Raw genomic sequence first — 17,442 nt, forward strand, 5'->3', positions numbered from 1 at the left:
ATTGTCACAGTTCAGTCAAGACCAACAATTATATGATGGTAACTGATGGTCAATCATGTAATTTATCAACTAGTTGATTTGTAGGTTTGGTGTACACAAACTTCTCTGTGAGCTCACAAGAACCCATGTTACAGCTGTGTTCTTCCTCTTTTGCCTACTCAATGAGTCAAACTGATAAATAATCAATCAGGACCACTGGCTCCATCTACTGGACAGGATGCCATCTAATGAAAGATCTCTGAGGAAGACACAAGGGAAGAGGGGGAAGAAAACTGATTTTTATTTTTGGGTGACAAATGTTTCCTTTACTGTAGAGAGAACAGTACTACAGATCATAATGATGCTCGCCATTTCTTTCATCTGCAATAAAGCTTCAAATGCTTTGAACCTCCACCAAATTGTACCAGAATAGCAGCAGCATGTACAGATTTTTACCAAAGATAAGAATTGCGGGAAACCATTGTTGGGTCTTTTGTTTGGTAACATCAAAGGTAAAATGGGTACATTGTTCCAGATTAAAGACAAAGGTTACTTATTACACAGGGAGATTTAATTTCAACTTAATTTGACATGAGAAATGGAGAACCTATTTTAAGATGATCATTCACAGAAATTTAAGTTGATATTCAATGATAAAACAAAATCCATACCTTGTTTCATGCTAGTCTGTTTTTCCTCTTTTTTTTTTTTTTTTTTTCTTTTTTCTACAATTAATTTAACTGTATTTTGTCATTTAAGTGTATATAGGTTAGGGGTGTCCAATATCAGGGACTGGAGGTCCACTGTCCTTCCGAGTTCAGCTCCAACCCCAATTAAACACACCTGAAGCAGCTAATCAGGGTCTTACTAGCATACTAGAAACTTCCAGGCAGGTGTGTTGAGGCAAGATGGAGCTAGGCTCTGCAGAACAGTGGCCCAAACCCCTCATATAGGTGAACTTAAAGGCACAATATGGAAGATTTTTAGATTCAAATATCCCAAAATCACTAGAACAATGTTATTTTGTTGACTTTTGTGTAGCCTTCTTACATTATCCCACGTGTTTCCATCAGCATTTAAATCCTGAGAAATCAGCAATTTCAACCAGGACAGACTATGTCCATGCATCACCTGTCAATGAAGTCATATCAGTGTTTCCCTGGAGTTCCAGTTTTACTTTCATAGAAACTATGGCAACACCAAAGACACTTTAATATATTATGCGTTTTATTAGACAGGTGAGCAACTGTTTGGATACATTTATCAACCGAAAACTAATCATTGTTATAAAGCTCAACAAGGTTAGTCTTATTGCTTGAAACTGAACCGCTTGCTTTCGTCATTTTCCAGGAACATGATTTTTCCATGCCTCAGAGACAGTTTTGTCAATTGGCTAATATAGCATTATCAAAGAGAGCTTTCTCCATCTTGCAATATATTTTACAATTAATTGCATGTCATTAAGCAACACAAGTCATCCAGTTTTTATTAAGATGATATTCTAATATCGAGATTACTGCAAAGTGCAACAAGGCTCTCACACAAAGAGTAACGTTAAAACAACTTTCAACACACTCAATGTTTTATTTTAACCATGTAAAAGTGCTGCATTATCCCACATTCACAATGAGAAGAGTGAAAGCAGCTTACTGCAGTGCATAATGAAAGCTCCACTGGTCTCGAGACCGGTGTGTATCGCAGGTCTCTCTCATTAGCATTCGCTCCAGCAGACTCGCTCAAAATACACTCATGAATTAGCTCATCCATGAATGTGATTTCTGACCGAGTCCCGTTGGGTTGCTTTCAATTGGTTGTGGAGGTAAGACGACAAATCCCATGATTCCACTCATTCATGGCATCATCAAGCTACCCCTTTGTTTTGAATAAGCGATATCTAATCGTGAAAATTACATATTGTGCCTTTAATATGCATTTTTTTTGTTGTTTTTTTAATGTGGCTCTGTGATACCAGATTGTTGTCTTCAAGTCTGACATTTACATAATATTTTGCATAAATCATTCAGATGCCTACTTATTAAAAATAAATAAATAAATATTATGACAGGGCAAATCATTGTAAGTATAGTAGATATCTTTATTATGAATAATGGAGCCATGATTTATCATGGCCAAACACACAAGAATCAACATATACCTTGATGTACAGGTAAAATGTAAATTGAAGGTCCAGAATGAAGTACAAAAATTCACCATCAGTAATGCACATTCCTGGTACACCCTAAAAGACATTTATATTCAGCCCAGTCTACCCAAGACTCCAGCTCTGCAGGTCTAACAGGAACAAATAAAAAAGGTTTGGTCGCTTAAATAAACTTGATGCTTCAGTGCTGGGGATTTAGTCATCTAAGAAGTCGTCATCCAGATTGACGTCTGTGGTGTCGATGTCATCAAGCTCCATGTTATCCAAATCATCCTCCAGTTCATCAATAACCTTGAAATAAATCACAAAGTGAGGTTACATCAAATGTAATGTTAATATGGCTTTATTAACTGTGTATTTTTACCAAATACCTTCTGTTCTTCTGCTGTCACTGTGGGAGGCTCTTCCTCTGTCTTCTCCTCGACCTTCTGAGGAGGCTGGGATTCTGCATGACTCATGGCAGCAACTACTGGAGCCGAGACGGCTGCCATCACGGAGGCCAAAACACCCACATCCTCTGGGGGCTCCTCTGAGGCCTTCACCTGCTGAACACACACAGGCAATCTGATTAGTTTATGCATAAAGATATGTTGTCATGTGATTCTTGGATTAACTGCAAAGTTTAACCATCATAGAGTTCATCATTTGCATGTTTTTTCTTGTAAATTTACATATTGAAGAGGCGAAAGAGAACTCAATTCAGTACTCAGGCGCTGTTATTTGTGCCCACAGCTGCGTTCATACACACAGAGAGCAACACTTCAGATGCACGTACACTGAATTGATTCCTCTTTCGCATCTCCTTGATCTTGAATGAACAGGTACAAAATTATGTCAAAATACCATTCTTGCTAGATATCCTCATAAACAGTCAGTTATGTCTTAAGTGAACAGAAGCAGTTGAGAAAGAAATCATTATATTGGATCCGTGCATCAGGTCTTAAAGTGACAGTAGCCTAATAAACGTGCTGCTGTCTGTGTCATTAATGTTTATCAAACACCAAAAGACAGCTTTAACAAGGATTAATCTATATTTAATTTATACAGTGAACACTAGTGTTATTTTACATTTAACTATTATATCTCTGTACCTGAATACTAATGTTAGACCTTAATTTATTTGTAACTTTGTTTTATTGTATTTATGATTGTACTTAAGTGTTTGTTTGTTTGTTTTTTTATTGACTGTTCACTTGTCTTTAATAATGTTTGAACATTATAGTTAGGCTAGTAGTTTTTTCTGTGGTATCAAAGTACCTAAAAGTGTGCTTTGAGTGATTTTTTGCTTGTTAGTTTTGTTTTTTGCTGATCTGAAAAATTATCCAATCCATGACTCACAAACAAAACATTATCCGAACCATGAGTTTTGTGATCCGTTGCAAAGTGCCAAATGAGAGTATAAAACCGAGTATATGAAACGGTAGTTGGCTGGTAACATTTTTATGAATTCTAACAATGCACTGTTGTGCGAACATGAACATGAATGATGCTCAGGACCGTTGAGGGGCCAGTGCTGCATTGCCACGAAAGTTTAGCCTTGATGATTTAAATAAAAGTTAGTTTTAGGCCCTTGGTTGCAGCACTAGTTCTAGTTGGCATCAACAAAATGAGTGTTTGACAAACACACACACCTCTGTAGGAGTGGGGATAATTCCTTTTGGTTCATAACCACTGGCCTCCTCCAGCACGTTCCTTTCTTCATTGGGCTAAAGAAACAGTGGACAAAACTGATGTTGAAACTACACAGTCATTTAAATCATAAAATGGATTTTTAAACAATTAATTACAACACAAAAAGTATGCAAACAATTAAAAGAGCAGATCAGGGTCAAAACAGACTAAAATGACAAGATGCGGTTAACAAGTTAAAAAATTCTTGATCAAACATGTTGGAATAATGTTGATTTTACATTATAGCGTCCACTATAGGTGTAATCTGACTATATTTGCTAGTTTAAATGAGTTTAGTTTGATTTCAGGAGATATAGGTCAATGAGTAAATATAGGCTGTGATCAAAGACTTATCAGCTTGTATCTTCTAACTGCTTGGATTCTGTGTAAGTAAATGATGAAGAAGTAAAGGCAGTGTTCATATTGTTCATTAGAACTAAAACTATTCAATTGTTTTTGGTAAATCAAATGAATCTGAAATAAAATATCAGAAAATGTTGTCAACTAACTAAAAAATTATACTGAAATACTAAATTTACTAAAACTGAAATAAAATTATTGCTAAATAAAAATATAATGAAAATGACCAAAGTAAACTACTAAAACTTAAAATTACTAAAACTAAAAATATGAAAAAGCAAACTCAAAATATTAATAAACACTATAAAAGTACATAAATAATGCTTTGAGTAAAGATGGAAAAACCCTGCTCTCTTACCGTGATCAGTGGGTAGTCTGAGGCAGGTCTGGTTTTGCCGAGGCATGTCTCTCTCAGGAACTGCTCCGCCACAAACGCCTCTTTCAGGCCTGGGAACAAGTTCTCATACTCTGTCGGATCTGCCAGAGACTCTGCAGCTTTCTGATTCACTTTAGACAAGCTCTCTCTCCAAAGCTTCACCACCCTGTTATCAAACACACAGTTACAGGAGTGTAAATATAACACATTTTACTCTCTGGAAAGAAAGTAGAAAAAAGATCAATGACTAATTTACTTTAAACCAATGTCTTTTCGCACCAAGATCAAATAATGAGTCAAAAAGAGACTGGAAATTGAGATCAAGTCAAGTGCATTCTATTCTGGGATACAGAGCGTTCTGGAGCCAGAGCTTGTTCTCGATCATGTGATACTTTACTGCTGTGACAACGTGAATGTGAACACAGACCTGGACACTTGGCTGGGCAGATATGTGCGGGCAAGAAAGGCTGCTTCTGGCAGACGATTGGTCTTGATCAGGAGCTCCAAACAGTTGTCCAGTCTGGCAAGACAAACAATAAAAATCAGCTAAAGCAACACAACCATATTCAAAACAACAATCAGTGACTGAAACAGTGTAGGAATGCATAGTAGACTATAAAAATGATAATCCATAAAAGTAAAACATCTGTAGTCAACAAATTTCTATTTGTATTTTCGCTGACAAAAGTCTTTTCACTTATAATACTTACTTTCCCTGCAGGAAGTAGGTCATGAAGGCAACGTTGTTTTTTCCGTCACGCTCTGCCCCCTCTGCAAGCTTGGCAACCATAGATGCATTGCCAGATGCAGTGGCCAGCAGCAGAAGACCTCCATAGTCCTGGGCATGATGGAGGCACTCCTGTGCCAAACCAAACTGGCACTTACTGATGGCCAACTCTGCCAGCTGCTTCCACTTCTGCTCAGACTACAGAAGAAGAGCATTAGCATTAGAAATCTTCATTATAATAACTTTGATCTACTTTTACAGAAAAACTTTTTTCCACTACAATAAATGCAATAAATAAAGTAGTAAGCAATTGAGCTTAGCCACCACTAGGGGAGCTGTATCACTGGTTTATAACAACAAACCTCAGCTTCTACTGCTAGCTGGTAGGCGATTTTCAGCTCTCCTAACTGAAGCGCGAGCTCAAACCGGTGCTCTGGATCGGTGGACACGGCCAAGGCCTGCTGCTTGAAACCCTGAAGGCACACGGACAAACATCCTTTAGACATCACAGAACATAAATATATATCATTTTGATTTGTTACACTTTTTGTAGCCAATCAATCAATAACGCTGCATTCGAAATCACATATTGAGAATGTACTACATTTAAATTTTAATTTACTTCACAGTTAAAAAAAAAATTGTTATATGTAGTATGAATGCGTGTAGTATGAATGTTATCCGGACGAATGCGCACTTCAGAATCCCGTCAGTAGTAAGTCATCCGGGTACTTTACGCCTACTGTTTTTTGAATACTATGCATTCAGACATGTTTTTCGTGTGCTATATAGTAGGGAAGTTTCGATTTCGGATGCAGCGTAAGGCTGTCTTGACACACATTTGTATACATTGATCTTCACAAGTACATTTAAGTATGACTTATAACGTATTTCACATGCATATTTTTATTACTTTCGACTTATGAGTCTAAACTGCTGTTACTTTTGCAGAGCTAGTTATTTGCAAATCATGACATTTTAAGTCTTACCTGTTTTTCTAGGAAGTGGGCAACCCTGGTTCTCTGTTCTTTAGGGATGGTGGGCAGCACTTTGTCAGCCATGCCAAAGTCTCTGCGCATGACAGCAGTCTGGTACTCCAGGACAGACACCAGAAGAGAGTACGTGACAATGTTCAGCTCCTTATCACCCAGGTAAAGACGGTCGTCTTTAGGAATGTATCCCAGAAGGTACATGGTTCTAAGATGAACAAGTCACAGACTGAATGAATTCATTATATAATAATAATTAGGGCTGCCCTAAAATAAAGATTTTCTAGTCGACTAGTAGTCGTTCATTTAAGTAATTAGTCGACTAATCGCATGTTTATATTAATAAACCATATAAATCATAATAATGAGCCTTTAATCACATATATATAATACATAGCCTAATCAGTGCTACAGCAGTGCACCAGCAAACTTAACAGAAGTTGTTTTTGAGACTGTCTGAACATTTTAATAATTTATTGCTAAACTAGTGTTTTGTGTGTTTTAAGCTGCAGTGATGAAGTCGACGATGCTGACTTTATGCACATTTCATACGGATTACATAATCTGAGAATATTCGTTTTAGATTTGAATCAGTTCGTTTAAAGTAGAAATTTCAAGATTTCCATAGATATATTTCACATATTTCTCAAACTCAGTATATGCGGAGTTTCGGTTCATTTTTGTGACGCGCTCAAGTTCACTTGAGACCAAAAGGCAGAAAGCACATTCTATTTCTTTTCATTATTTTACAAAAGCACAACATCTTGTTATTGTGAGTTTACAGAAATGAAAGCAAACAATTTACAGTTTCAAATGTCTGTATGACCAAAAATTAGAATTTTAAGTTAACTGCAAGTGATCGCGCTGGCGCTTTCATGTCGTCCAGTAAGCGCTCCCCACACTAACACTTGGATATGTGCCAAATAATAGCACACAATTATCTAGGTTAACATTAGAGCGAGCGGACTAGTTGGAGTCGCTACTACTTGCATGTTTCAATTGATAAGCCAAATCTGAGGTCGATGAATGATGACATGCAAATGTTTTGATTTCCTGTCCTTAACGATCTGTCGGTCATAGACTGCGTGATTTCACCACTTTCATGTGGAGGGTTTTTTCTGCGACTAACTGACTAATACCAATTTTGGTCGACTAAGCCTCTTCTCATCGACTAACGGTTAGTCGACTATTAGGGGGGAGTCGACTATCAGGCCTTCCTTCTCTATGTATACCATTTTACTAAGTTTAGGGTCATTATTTTTGTTTCTTATTTTCAAGAAATTAATTATTTCTATTTATCAAATTAAGTGTAATCATTAAATAGAAAGACACTTCTTTCAAAAACATTTTTTAAAATCTTACGAACCAGAACTATGAAAATGATTTGACACTGATTTCAGATATAGGGAAATCTGACGGCACCTGTCCAGGTGAGCAATGGTGACAATCTCTCCTCCAACAAAGTAGTTGAGTCTGTTGACTGAGCTGGTGTAAATGAAACAGTCTCCCACCCACAGACCTGTCTTTACCACTTCCTGAATCTCTCCCAGGACCTGCACACACAAACACAGAGGAGATCAGACCTTTTGTTTCAAATCTTTAAAGTCAACATCAAAATGTACAGTCTTAATAAAAATCCTGGTTGTATTGTAAATGATTCATTAGATAATTCTTTTTAAATGCATTGATAAGATTTAATTACAATGCTTTTCCTTTGAAAGAACTCTTTTAAACAGATTAAACATGACCGTGTGTTTTTAACACTGACCTCAAAAGCATCTTCGATACCATCTTCAGTGACCCCCTCATTTGACTCTTGTGATGCAGCCACCTTCTCTGACAGATAGCGCAGGATGAAGAAAGACTCCTCTGTGGCAATGCAAACCAGCTCACCAGAGTCTGACCAGAAAATCTGCAAGTACAGGTCCAGACACACTAAGAAATTGCCCCAAAATTCAGAACAAAAGAAAAGAGTGCTGTAGCAGCTGACTCACGTGTTTGGGCTGGATCTCAATGCGACGAATCAGCTCTGTGTTATCCCAGTCATAGAAAGCCAAGCCATTCACTGATCTGACGCCCAGCAAGAAACCACCATAGATGCCTGCAACACACAACCATTCATTTACATAAAACCATAAAAGACAGACACGCTTGTACTACATGCAATCAAGGAATCGAGCATGCCATATGGCTGTGCATATGGAAAAGTTCTGTATTTACTACTATATTTTTGCACACAAAATTGTGAATACAGAGCTTACTGCACTACTAATGCAATGCAAAACAGTTTACCCTCTGCTCCAAAGTCTGGCTTAAAAGATTTTTTCTCCTTAAAGTTTTTGAAGATCTTCACCACACTGCTGCTTTCCCGGATCGCGTACCTTCATTAAAAACAAAGTCACGTCAGTTTTCATATTTCATACAGTATTTTTAGTAAGCAGTTGCTCTGACATGTTTGTTGAGCACTTACTCAGATGAATCATGGGCCCAGACAAACTCCTGTGCAGATCCAAAGCTCTTGTTCCTCAGAGCCATTGCGGTGTAGATGATGTATTCTCCATCTCCACACACCACCACAAACCTAAACAACAAGATTAATGGTACTGAATCTTTGGGTGTTGATAAATGTATTGTTTGTAAAACTATATTTACATTTATAAATTGCAGGCTCCATGTAAATGAGTGGCATTAGAGGATAGATGTGATAGTAGAGCGGCACGATTCTGGATAAATGGAGTATCACAATTTTTTGTTTCAAATAGTGATCCCGATGATGAACAGAGGTAATTTACCAGAGGTTCTGACAAAAATTTTAATTGCTGCAGTCTATTTAATGTCTATGTCTAAGTCTCTGTTTAATTAATTTGAATGATTTTTTTTAAATAATCAGTTTGAATGATTCAATGATTCACTCATAAATACTTTAGTGGATGAATAACTTTTTGAACGAATCTTTTGACTGAATGATTCAATACATTTTTAAAAGTCATCTGTCACCACATGGTGGTATGGAAGCTTGTTTCCACCACTAATAATGATATCGTTTGGTTGTAAAGTAATCGTCTATTTCATACTTACAACATGACAACTGCTCTCTCTGGCTCAGCGGCAGTGCTAACGCAGATCTAAATATTCCACTGTAATTTTGTCAAAGGCTTAAAGGGATAGTTCACCCAAAAATGAAAATTTGATGTTTATCTGCTTACCCCCAGGGCATCCAAGATGTAGAGGACTTTTTTTCTTCAGTTGAACGCAAATTATGATTTTTAACTGCAACCGCTGCCGTCTGTCAGTCAAACAATAGCAGTGATTGGGAACTTGAACAATAAGAGTCGAAAAAACTTCCATAGACAAATCCAAATGAAACCCTGCGGCTCGTGACGGCACATTGATGTCCTAAGACACGAAACGATCGGTTTGTGCGAGAAACCGAACAGTATTTATATAATTTTTTACCTCTAATACACCACTATGTCCAACTGCGTTCAGCTTCCTGTTAGTGAGGTCTGATTGCGCTCTGACAACGGAAGTGATGTCTTGCGCTCATTGAAGTATATGGGCGAGACATCACTTCCGTCATCACAACGCGTTTTTTGACCTCACTAACAGGAAGCTGAACGAAGTTGGACATAGTGGTGTATTAGAGGTAAAAAATTATATAAATACTGTTCGGTTTCTCCCACAAACCGATCGTTTCGTGTCTTAGGACATTAATGTGTCGTCACGAGCCGCAGGGTTTAATTTGGATTTGTCTAAGCAAGTTTTTTTTACTGTTATAGTTGAAGTTCCCATTTACTGCTATTATTTGACTGACAGTCGGCAGCGGTTGCAGTTAAAAATCATAATTTGCGTTCGACTGAAGAAAAAAAGTCACCTACATCTTGGATGCACTGGGGGTAAGCAGATAAACATCAAATTTTCATTTTTGGGTGAACTATCCCTTTAATAAACACAGGCAAATCACTGTCATTTACGAGATCGTGTGGGTGTCTGAATCAAGACAGCGACCTTTTAATGATTAATCGTGCAGCTCTATGTGATAGTCTTACCTGCCATTAGGATTGTGCTGGATAGTTTGGGGGTAAATCTCACAGCTGCCCATGTCCTTCACCGCCAGTGGCAGCCTCTCGCCATCCTTGATCTCAGCATCTCCCATGGCTTTAAGGTTAGCCTGCTGAATTTCTGAGTGCTTGGCCCAAATAATCTTTCCGCTGGTGTCCATTGACATGGCTGGCTCCTCACGACCAAGCTAAAACACACATATAAACCGGATAAATTACAGAGAACTCTCCACATGAGATATTACATTATATAAAGCTCATCAGATTATTATTTAATGTTCATTAAAGTAGATAGAAATGTCATGTAAATGTATTTAGCTATATATATCTATATATTTATTCTAATATGCCAATTTGCTGCTCATTAAACATTATCAATTTTGAAAGCAGTTATGCTGCTTAATATTTTTGTGTAAATGGATACATTTTTGTGGGATTCTTTGATGGATAGAAAGTTCAAAAGAACAGCATTTATTTGAAATAGAAATCTCGTAACATTATCCTCTGCGACCCCCGCTGACAGCCCTGGTTCTGGAGAAACCTAATGGCTCTCATTGCGGGGACTGAACTTTCCAATTATGAGCCTGAGCTTTAGCTGGTATGTCACACCGCTGACAGGCAACAGCGTGGTGCTACTTTTGTATTATTTTTAGTACCTTGATAATGATGCTGCCTTCGTCATAGCCCAATGCCACATTGTTGGAGCCGCGCAGGCCAGACACACACCACACCCGCTCCATGCCATAGTTCAGGGTGCTCTCTAGACGGTAAGTGCTGGAGTGCCAGATACGAACCGTGCCTTAACAGAAGACAGATACAAGAAGATTTAAAGGAGAAGTGTTTGTTTTTAATTTGAAAATACTTTATACTAGTGAAGGGAGAAACAAGTGACCCCTGCTGGTCAGAACAGTGTAAATGCAGCAAAAACTTGTGCATAAAAACACCTTTTACACACAAATTGCAAATGTTTTATTGAAGGTGTAATCTATAATATGCAATTATCAAATCAACTAATACCAATAAATATAAAGTGTCTTTATAAAGTGTGTTGTTTTATTCAATTGTAGGACTTGTTTTGTTTGTTTTATAGAGAGATTGGGTAATCAGACCCATATGAGAATTTTAACGACAACTCTTCCTTTTTATTATCATTCACTGTCTAAACATTTATAAAATTGATCTGAGATCAGGTAAAAAATTATATATAGACCAGTGTTAATTTTGACAGCAAGTTGGTTTAGTTTTAGTCAGTCTTTTGACCAAAATGCCGTTTAGTTTTAGTAATTTTTTAGTAATCTGTATTGTTTTAGTTTTAGTCTAGTTTTACAGTACAGTAGATTTAGTTGACTAAAATCTAATGGGTTTAGTTTAATTGTAATGCATTCTTTATAACAACTTGCATACAACATTGTTTATGCATGCAATTCTGAGACAGCAGGTTTATTAGGCTGCTGTCACTTTAAGAACGAACGCACGGATCCAATATACTGATGCACATCTAATATTCTCACAACTGTTTAAGTTTTCTTGAGACATAATTGACTGTGTTCACATGAATTCTCTTCAAAACGGACAATGTTGTGTGTATTTGTCCATTCAGGAGTGAAAAGGACACAAAAGAGAGTTCAATTCAATACTCATACACTGACGTCTGAGAGGCAGCTACCAAATAATAAAAAAAGACCAAATAAAGCTCTCTTTTGTGTCGTCATGCTTTTTCAGATCTATCCATACATCTGCTCTTGTTTTTCTACCAGACATTTACATTTTTGAACGTTTTATGAGACATGCAAGTTGCAAAAAGTGTATGCCAACTTATGAGCCGCTGGGTAGATCAGCATGTTACAATTCAAAAGATCTCTACACAAATCATCCCTTTCTAACATTTTCCCTCGTTTTTATTCACTGATAAAATATCAATAGATTTTCATCATAGTTTGTGTCATTCAAAGCCGGTTTGTTTTAAGTTATCGTCTTATTTTCTTCTCCTAATGAAGCCTCGTTTACCAAAATCACGTGACTTTGGCAGTTTCATACATGCTCCGAATCAGTGGTTCAGGATAAATGATTTTGAAAAGTTCAAAGAATCACAAAGCGTGTTTCGAAATCGGCCATCCCTTTATACAGTCCCAGTTTAATGTGCAGAGACCGCTGTAAGCTGTGCGTTTTTAAAATATTTCACTGGAATAAAAAGTAATAAAAAAATATTTGCACCAGGAATGAGGCAGTGCAGTTTTATAAAAGTGATTATCCTGAAGATGTGCCATGACTCACCGTCCTCTGATCCAGTGATGATGATTGGCAGCTCTGGGTGGAAGTTGACACAGGACACATTTTGAGCGTGACCCTCGAGAGTCTGCACACATGTCTTATTCTGAAGAGAGAGAGGTTCACAAAACAGAAGTAAATAAACAGCCAGGAATGACCCGCTCTATGGATTATCATCAATATCATTCATACCTGATAGTCCCAAATCTTGACCAGTCTGTCATCAGCTCCAGATATGAGGTAGGGTTTATCTCCTCCACTGTAATAATCAATGCAGTTCACCCCCTTATCATGACCCTCCAGAGTGAAGTTAGGAGAGGAAGAGCCCAGCTGCCAAACCTTAAACACAACAAAGAAGAAATTATGAGGGAAATGTCACAAGTCAGATTCAAACTTACTCTATATGCATAAGTGTTCAGTCTTACCTTGATGGTTCTGTCCAGCGATGCACTCGCAAACTGGTTGTTGTCCTTGGGGTTGATGACAATCTGCATCACGTAGTGTGTGTGGCCCTCAAACACCTGACTGCAGGACCATTTCTTCTCCCAGTCCCACAGCTTTATCAACATGTCGTCTAAATGCACACACACACACACACCCAATGAATGCTAAACACAAAGAGTTTTGTATATATACACCTCAGTTCAAAGGTTTGAGGTTGGTAAGATTTTGTTTTTAATGATTTCGAAGTTCACAAAGCTAACAAGGGACGCTTTTATTTAAACAAAAATAGTAATACTATGAAATATTATTACAATTTAAAATAATTGTAATCTATTTAATATATTTAAAAATGTAATTGATGGCAAAGCTGATTTTTTAGCAGCCATTATTCCAGTCTTTAGATCAATTTAATGCAATCTTGATGAATATTACAATAATTTATAAAAAAAAATAAAAATAAAAATCTTACTGACACTCCAAATATGGTGTATTTTCATGTACACTACCAGTCAAAAGTTTTTGAACGAAAATATTTTTTTAATGTTTTTAAAAGAAGTCTCACCTGCAAATCAAGGCTTCATTTATTTAATTAAAAATACAGTAAAACAGTAATATTGTGAAATAGTTTTACAATTTAAAATAACTGTTTTCCATTTTAATATATGGAAAAATGTAATTTATTTCTGTGATCAAAGCTGAATTTTCAGCATCATTACTCCAGTCTTTAGTGTCACATGATCCTTCAGAAATCATTCTAATATGATGATTTGCTGCTCAAGAAATATTTGTTATTATTATTATCAATGTTGAAAACAGATTATTTGATGAATAGAAAGTAAAAAAAAAAAAAACAGCATTTATCTGAAATATTACACTTTTGTAACATTATCACTACTGTTCAAAAGCTTGGGGTCAGAAAGTGTTTTTTTTTGGTAAAGAAATTAAAGTTAACACTTTTATTCATCAAAGATGCATTCAATTGATCAAAAGTGAGAGTAAAGACATTCATAATGTTGCAAAAGCTTTATATTTCAGATAAATACTGTTCTTTTGAACTTTCTATTCATCAAATAATCCTTAAAAAAACGTACGCAACTGTTTTCAACATTGATAATAATAATAAATGTTTCTTGAGCAGCAAATCAGCCTATCAGAATGATTTCTGAAGGAACATGTGACACTGAAGACTGGAGTAATAATGCTACAAATTCAGCTTTGCTAACACAGAAATAAACTCCATCTTAATATATATTCAAGTAGTAAGCAGTTATTTTAAATTGTAAAACTATTTCACAATATTACTGTTTTTACTGTATTTTGGATCAAATAAATGAAGTCTTGGTGAGCAGAAGAGACTTCTTTTAAAAACATTAAAAAATCTTTCCGTTGAAAAACTTTCGACAAGTATTTTACGTATAAAACAAATACATAATGCAAATGTAATCTGTACCGCTGCTCGTGAGGATGTAGGGCTGGGTGGGATGCACAGCGATGCAGCGAATGTAATCTGAATGGGCCTCAAACATGTGTACTCGCTCTAATGTGTTGTAGTTGAAAACCCGAATTTGCATGTCATCCTAGAAAAAGGGGGAGCAGGGGTTATTAAAATATTTAATATCAGTATCTATAATCTATCTATAATACATGTAATAACTTTAATATATATTGTATAATTGTGCATATTATTCTCCATGTATACTTACAGCACCAGTTATGACCCAATTTTTCCTGGCAACAAACTTGGCGGCTCTTACTGGCAGGTCACAGACTTCAAACGTCTTAACCAGAGTCTGTGAAAGGTAAATATTAGACAAACATTAAACACACTTAGTTCTCTACCGTATCCCTAATGTTTGATGTAAAGATCAGATGTATTGCAAATGCTGAAAAACTGCACACGTCTCCGACTCACTTGTGTTTCATGGTTCCACACACACACACTGCCGTTGTACAGACTGGCCAGCATCCATGGCTCGGACGGATGAAGGTCTACGCTTTTGACACGGTCAGATCGAGCCGTGAGTTTGCGCTTGATGTCCAGCCTCAGAGGCTAGAAGAGAAGAATCAAAATCACTTTTACATTAGAGCTGATAATAATAATCTTTAGTCAACAGTCCCAATTATACAGCAGTAACACCAATAGTCTACAGAAAAAGCACACAACTTAATTGTTTTAAGAACAGAAAGCAGTGAAATTGTTATTAAACCTGTTTTTACCCATAACTACACAAACATTTACTATTTATCACCCAGTTAAAAGTCTGATAACCTTTACAGCACATTAAGCAACAAAATTACAACAAATCAAGCCTCATCAAGATAATGTCAGGGAGTGATTAAGTTACTCAATAGAATAATATATACAGCATCACATTATTAACATGTACTTATGTTAAAGTTACATTCATATCATCAGCTGTTAGCCAGAACACAAGACAGATATCACTTCATAGTCATACAACATTTAAATGGACAATGAATTTATAATATATGTATTGGAAAGTCTTTAAAATGTAAGTAGTATCTCGAAAAACAGTGAAAATGAATGAATAATTCACAGACTGGCTGAATTTGAGTTGTCTATGTGGCCAATCTAAGGGCCTTCGAGGCTAACAGCGCTAGCTAACGTTACTGAAAGCGTATTTTCCTCAATATATGCGAAACAGCAACAATATTGCCCATAACATAGATACTGATGTGACACTTACCATGATTGCGTTTGCTGGTTTTGGTCTCCTTCAGTTGTAATATTGTATATCATCCACCGAGAGTCTGATGTGTTTCTCGGCTGCAGTTGTGTCTGTGCACGGCAGCAAATGTGACGTGGAACTTCCTCAAAGCCCGTGCGCTGACGTGACACTCGGGCGGCTTCGGCGTGATTCGGGTAATTTCGGATAAACTCGGGATTTGAAGGACGCTGCATGACGTTAGCAGCTTGAATGAGTTCGAGTTTAACCCTTTCCTTTAAAGACTGCACCTTTAGTGTACTAAGTTTTGATTAATAATATGAAATTTATATGTCAACTAAAAATTCTTAAATATGATATAATAAATAAATAATATATAATAAATATTAAAATGTAAGCTGTTGCAATGTTCACATCACAGCAATGATAGCTTTGAGTCAAAAGTAGCTTAATTATCCTACAGTTTGTTCTTTTATAGGCTAGCTCTATATTTTGTTGTCTCAGCAAAGCAAATATAGTGTTTTTTACTTAACCTTGTAAATCCTGACATATGAAATAATAGACTTAAAAACTTTTTTCTTTTTTTTTTTACTGAAACATCTAAGAAAAAATCTAAATAAAAATTTGCATATTTGTTTTATTTATTTGATACATCAGGATTTTATGGCTGGTATAGTATGATAGTATATGGATCTCACACTTGAGGAAGAAAAACACCTACATTTTATTCAGAGGCCCAAACTGAGCAAAAATATGCAATTTGGTGCAGTTGCTGATATTTATTTAGTCAAAAAGTAAGAAGAAATTCTGATAGCTTTTTAATGTAAATCAGTGAGATCATTAATAGCAGACTACTTTCATTAAATTAATATAAATATCTATTGTTGTCACTGTACATCTCCCAATAATATGTCATCTGGGGCCATTTTCACAAAACATCTCAAGGCTAAAAGTAGCTCCTAACTTGACGATTTAGGAGAAACTCTTAAAAATAATGGGCGTGTTGGAGTAAATATTGTCTACAACGAGTTCAGCTCGTTGTGCTCTTCCTGTAACAGCTGATAGGCCTTTATAAATGTCTCTGTGTGGACATAATATTTCTGTAACCTACAGACTACTGTTGTGATTATACCTGTGTTAGCTTTTCACTAATTCCATTCAAAAAGTGAAACTTGTATATTATATTCATTCATTACACACAGACTGATATATTTCAAGTGTTTATTTCTTTTAATTTTGATGATTATAACTGACAACTAAGGAAAATGCCAAATTCAGTATCTCAGAAAATTAGAATATTACTTAAGACCAATAGAAAGAAAGGATTTTTAGAAATCTTGGCCAACCGAAAGAGCATGTACAGCACTCAATACTAAGTTGGGGCTCCTTTTGCCTGAATTACTGCAGCAATGCGGCGTGGCATGGAGTCGATCAGTCTGTGGCACTGCTCAGGTGTTATGAGAGCCCAGGTTTCTCTGATAATGGCCTTCAGCTCTTCTGCATTGTTGGGTCTGGCATATCGCATCTTTCTCTTCACAATACCACATAGATTTTCTATGGGGTTAAGGTCAGGCGAGTTTGCTGGCCAATTAAGAACAGGGATACCATGGTCCTTAAACCAGGTACTGGTAGCTTTGGCACTGTGTGCAGGTGCCAAGTCCTGTTGGAAAATGAAATCTGCATCTTCATGAAGTTGGTCAGCAGCAGGAAGCATGAAGT

At 36.5% G+C, this 17,442-nt stretch overlaps 1 protein-coding gene across 2 annotated transcripts; it reads right to left on the reverse strand.

Annotated features, from left to right (window-relative positions):
* Positions 1-2,088: 2,088 nt before the first annotated feature.
* copb2 (COPI coat complex subunit beta 2) lies at positions 2,089-15,895 on the reverse strand. Of its 2 annotated transcripts, none has more exons than XM_067362317.1 (22): positions 15,745-15,895; positions 14,949-15,086; positions 14,740-14,826; positions 14,487-14,613; positions 13,018-13,166; positions 12,785-12,931; positions 12,599-12,698; positions 10,981-11,123; positions 10,313-10,512; positions 8,734-8,844; positions 8,556-8,644; positions 8,258-8,364; positions 8,032-8,175; positions 7,686-7,816; positions 6,264-6,471; positions 5,637-5,747; positions 5,258-5,472; positions 4,975-5,067; positions 4,530-4,713; positions 3,772-3,846; positions 2,512-2,682; positions 2,089-2,431 (listed from the first exon to the last, which is right to left on the reverse strand). In XM_067362317.1, the coding sequence occupies exons 1-22, from the start codon at positions 15,745-15,747 to the stop codon at positions 2,336-2,338; spliced, it is 2,829 nt and encodes a 942-aa protein (XP_067218418.1). In that variant the 5' UTR covers positions 15,748-15,895; the 3' UTR covers positions 2,089-2,335. The 2 variants fall into 2 exon arrangements, with proteins under 2 accessions (XP_067218418.1, XP_067218417.1); XM_067362316.1 differs by having other exon boundaries at positions 2,090-2,431; positions 2,512-2,685.
* Positions 15,896-17,442: the final 1,547 nt, after the last annotated feature.

Source organism: Chanodichthys erythropterus, chromosome 16 (genome assembly GCF_024489055.1).
Source record: "Chanodichthys erythropterus isolate Z2021 chromosome 16, ASM2448905v1, whole genome shotgun sequence".
Lineage (NCBI taxonomy): Eukaryota > Metazoa > Chordata > Actinopteri > Cypriniformes > Xenocyprididae > Chanodichthys > Chanodichthys erythropterus.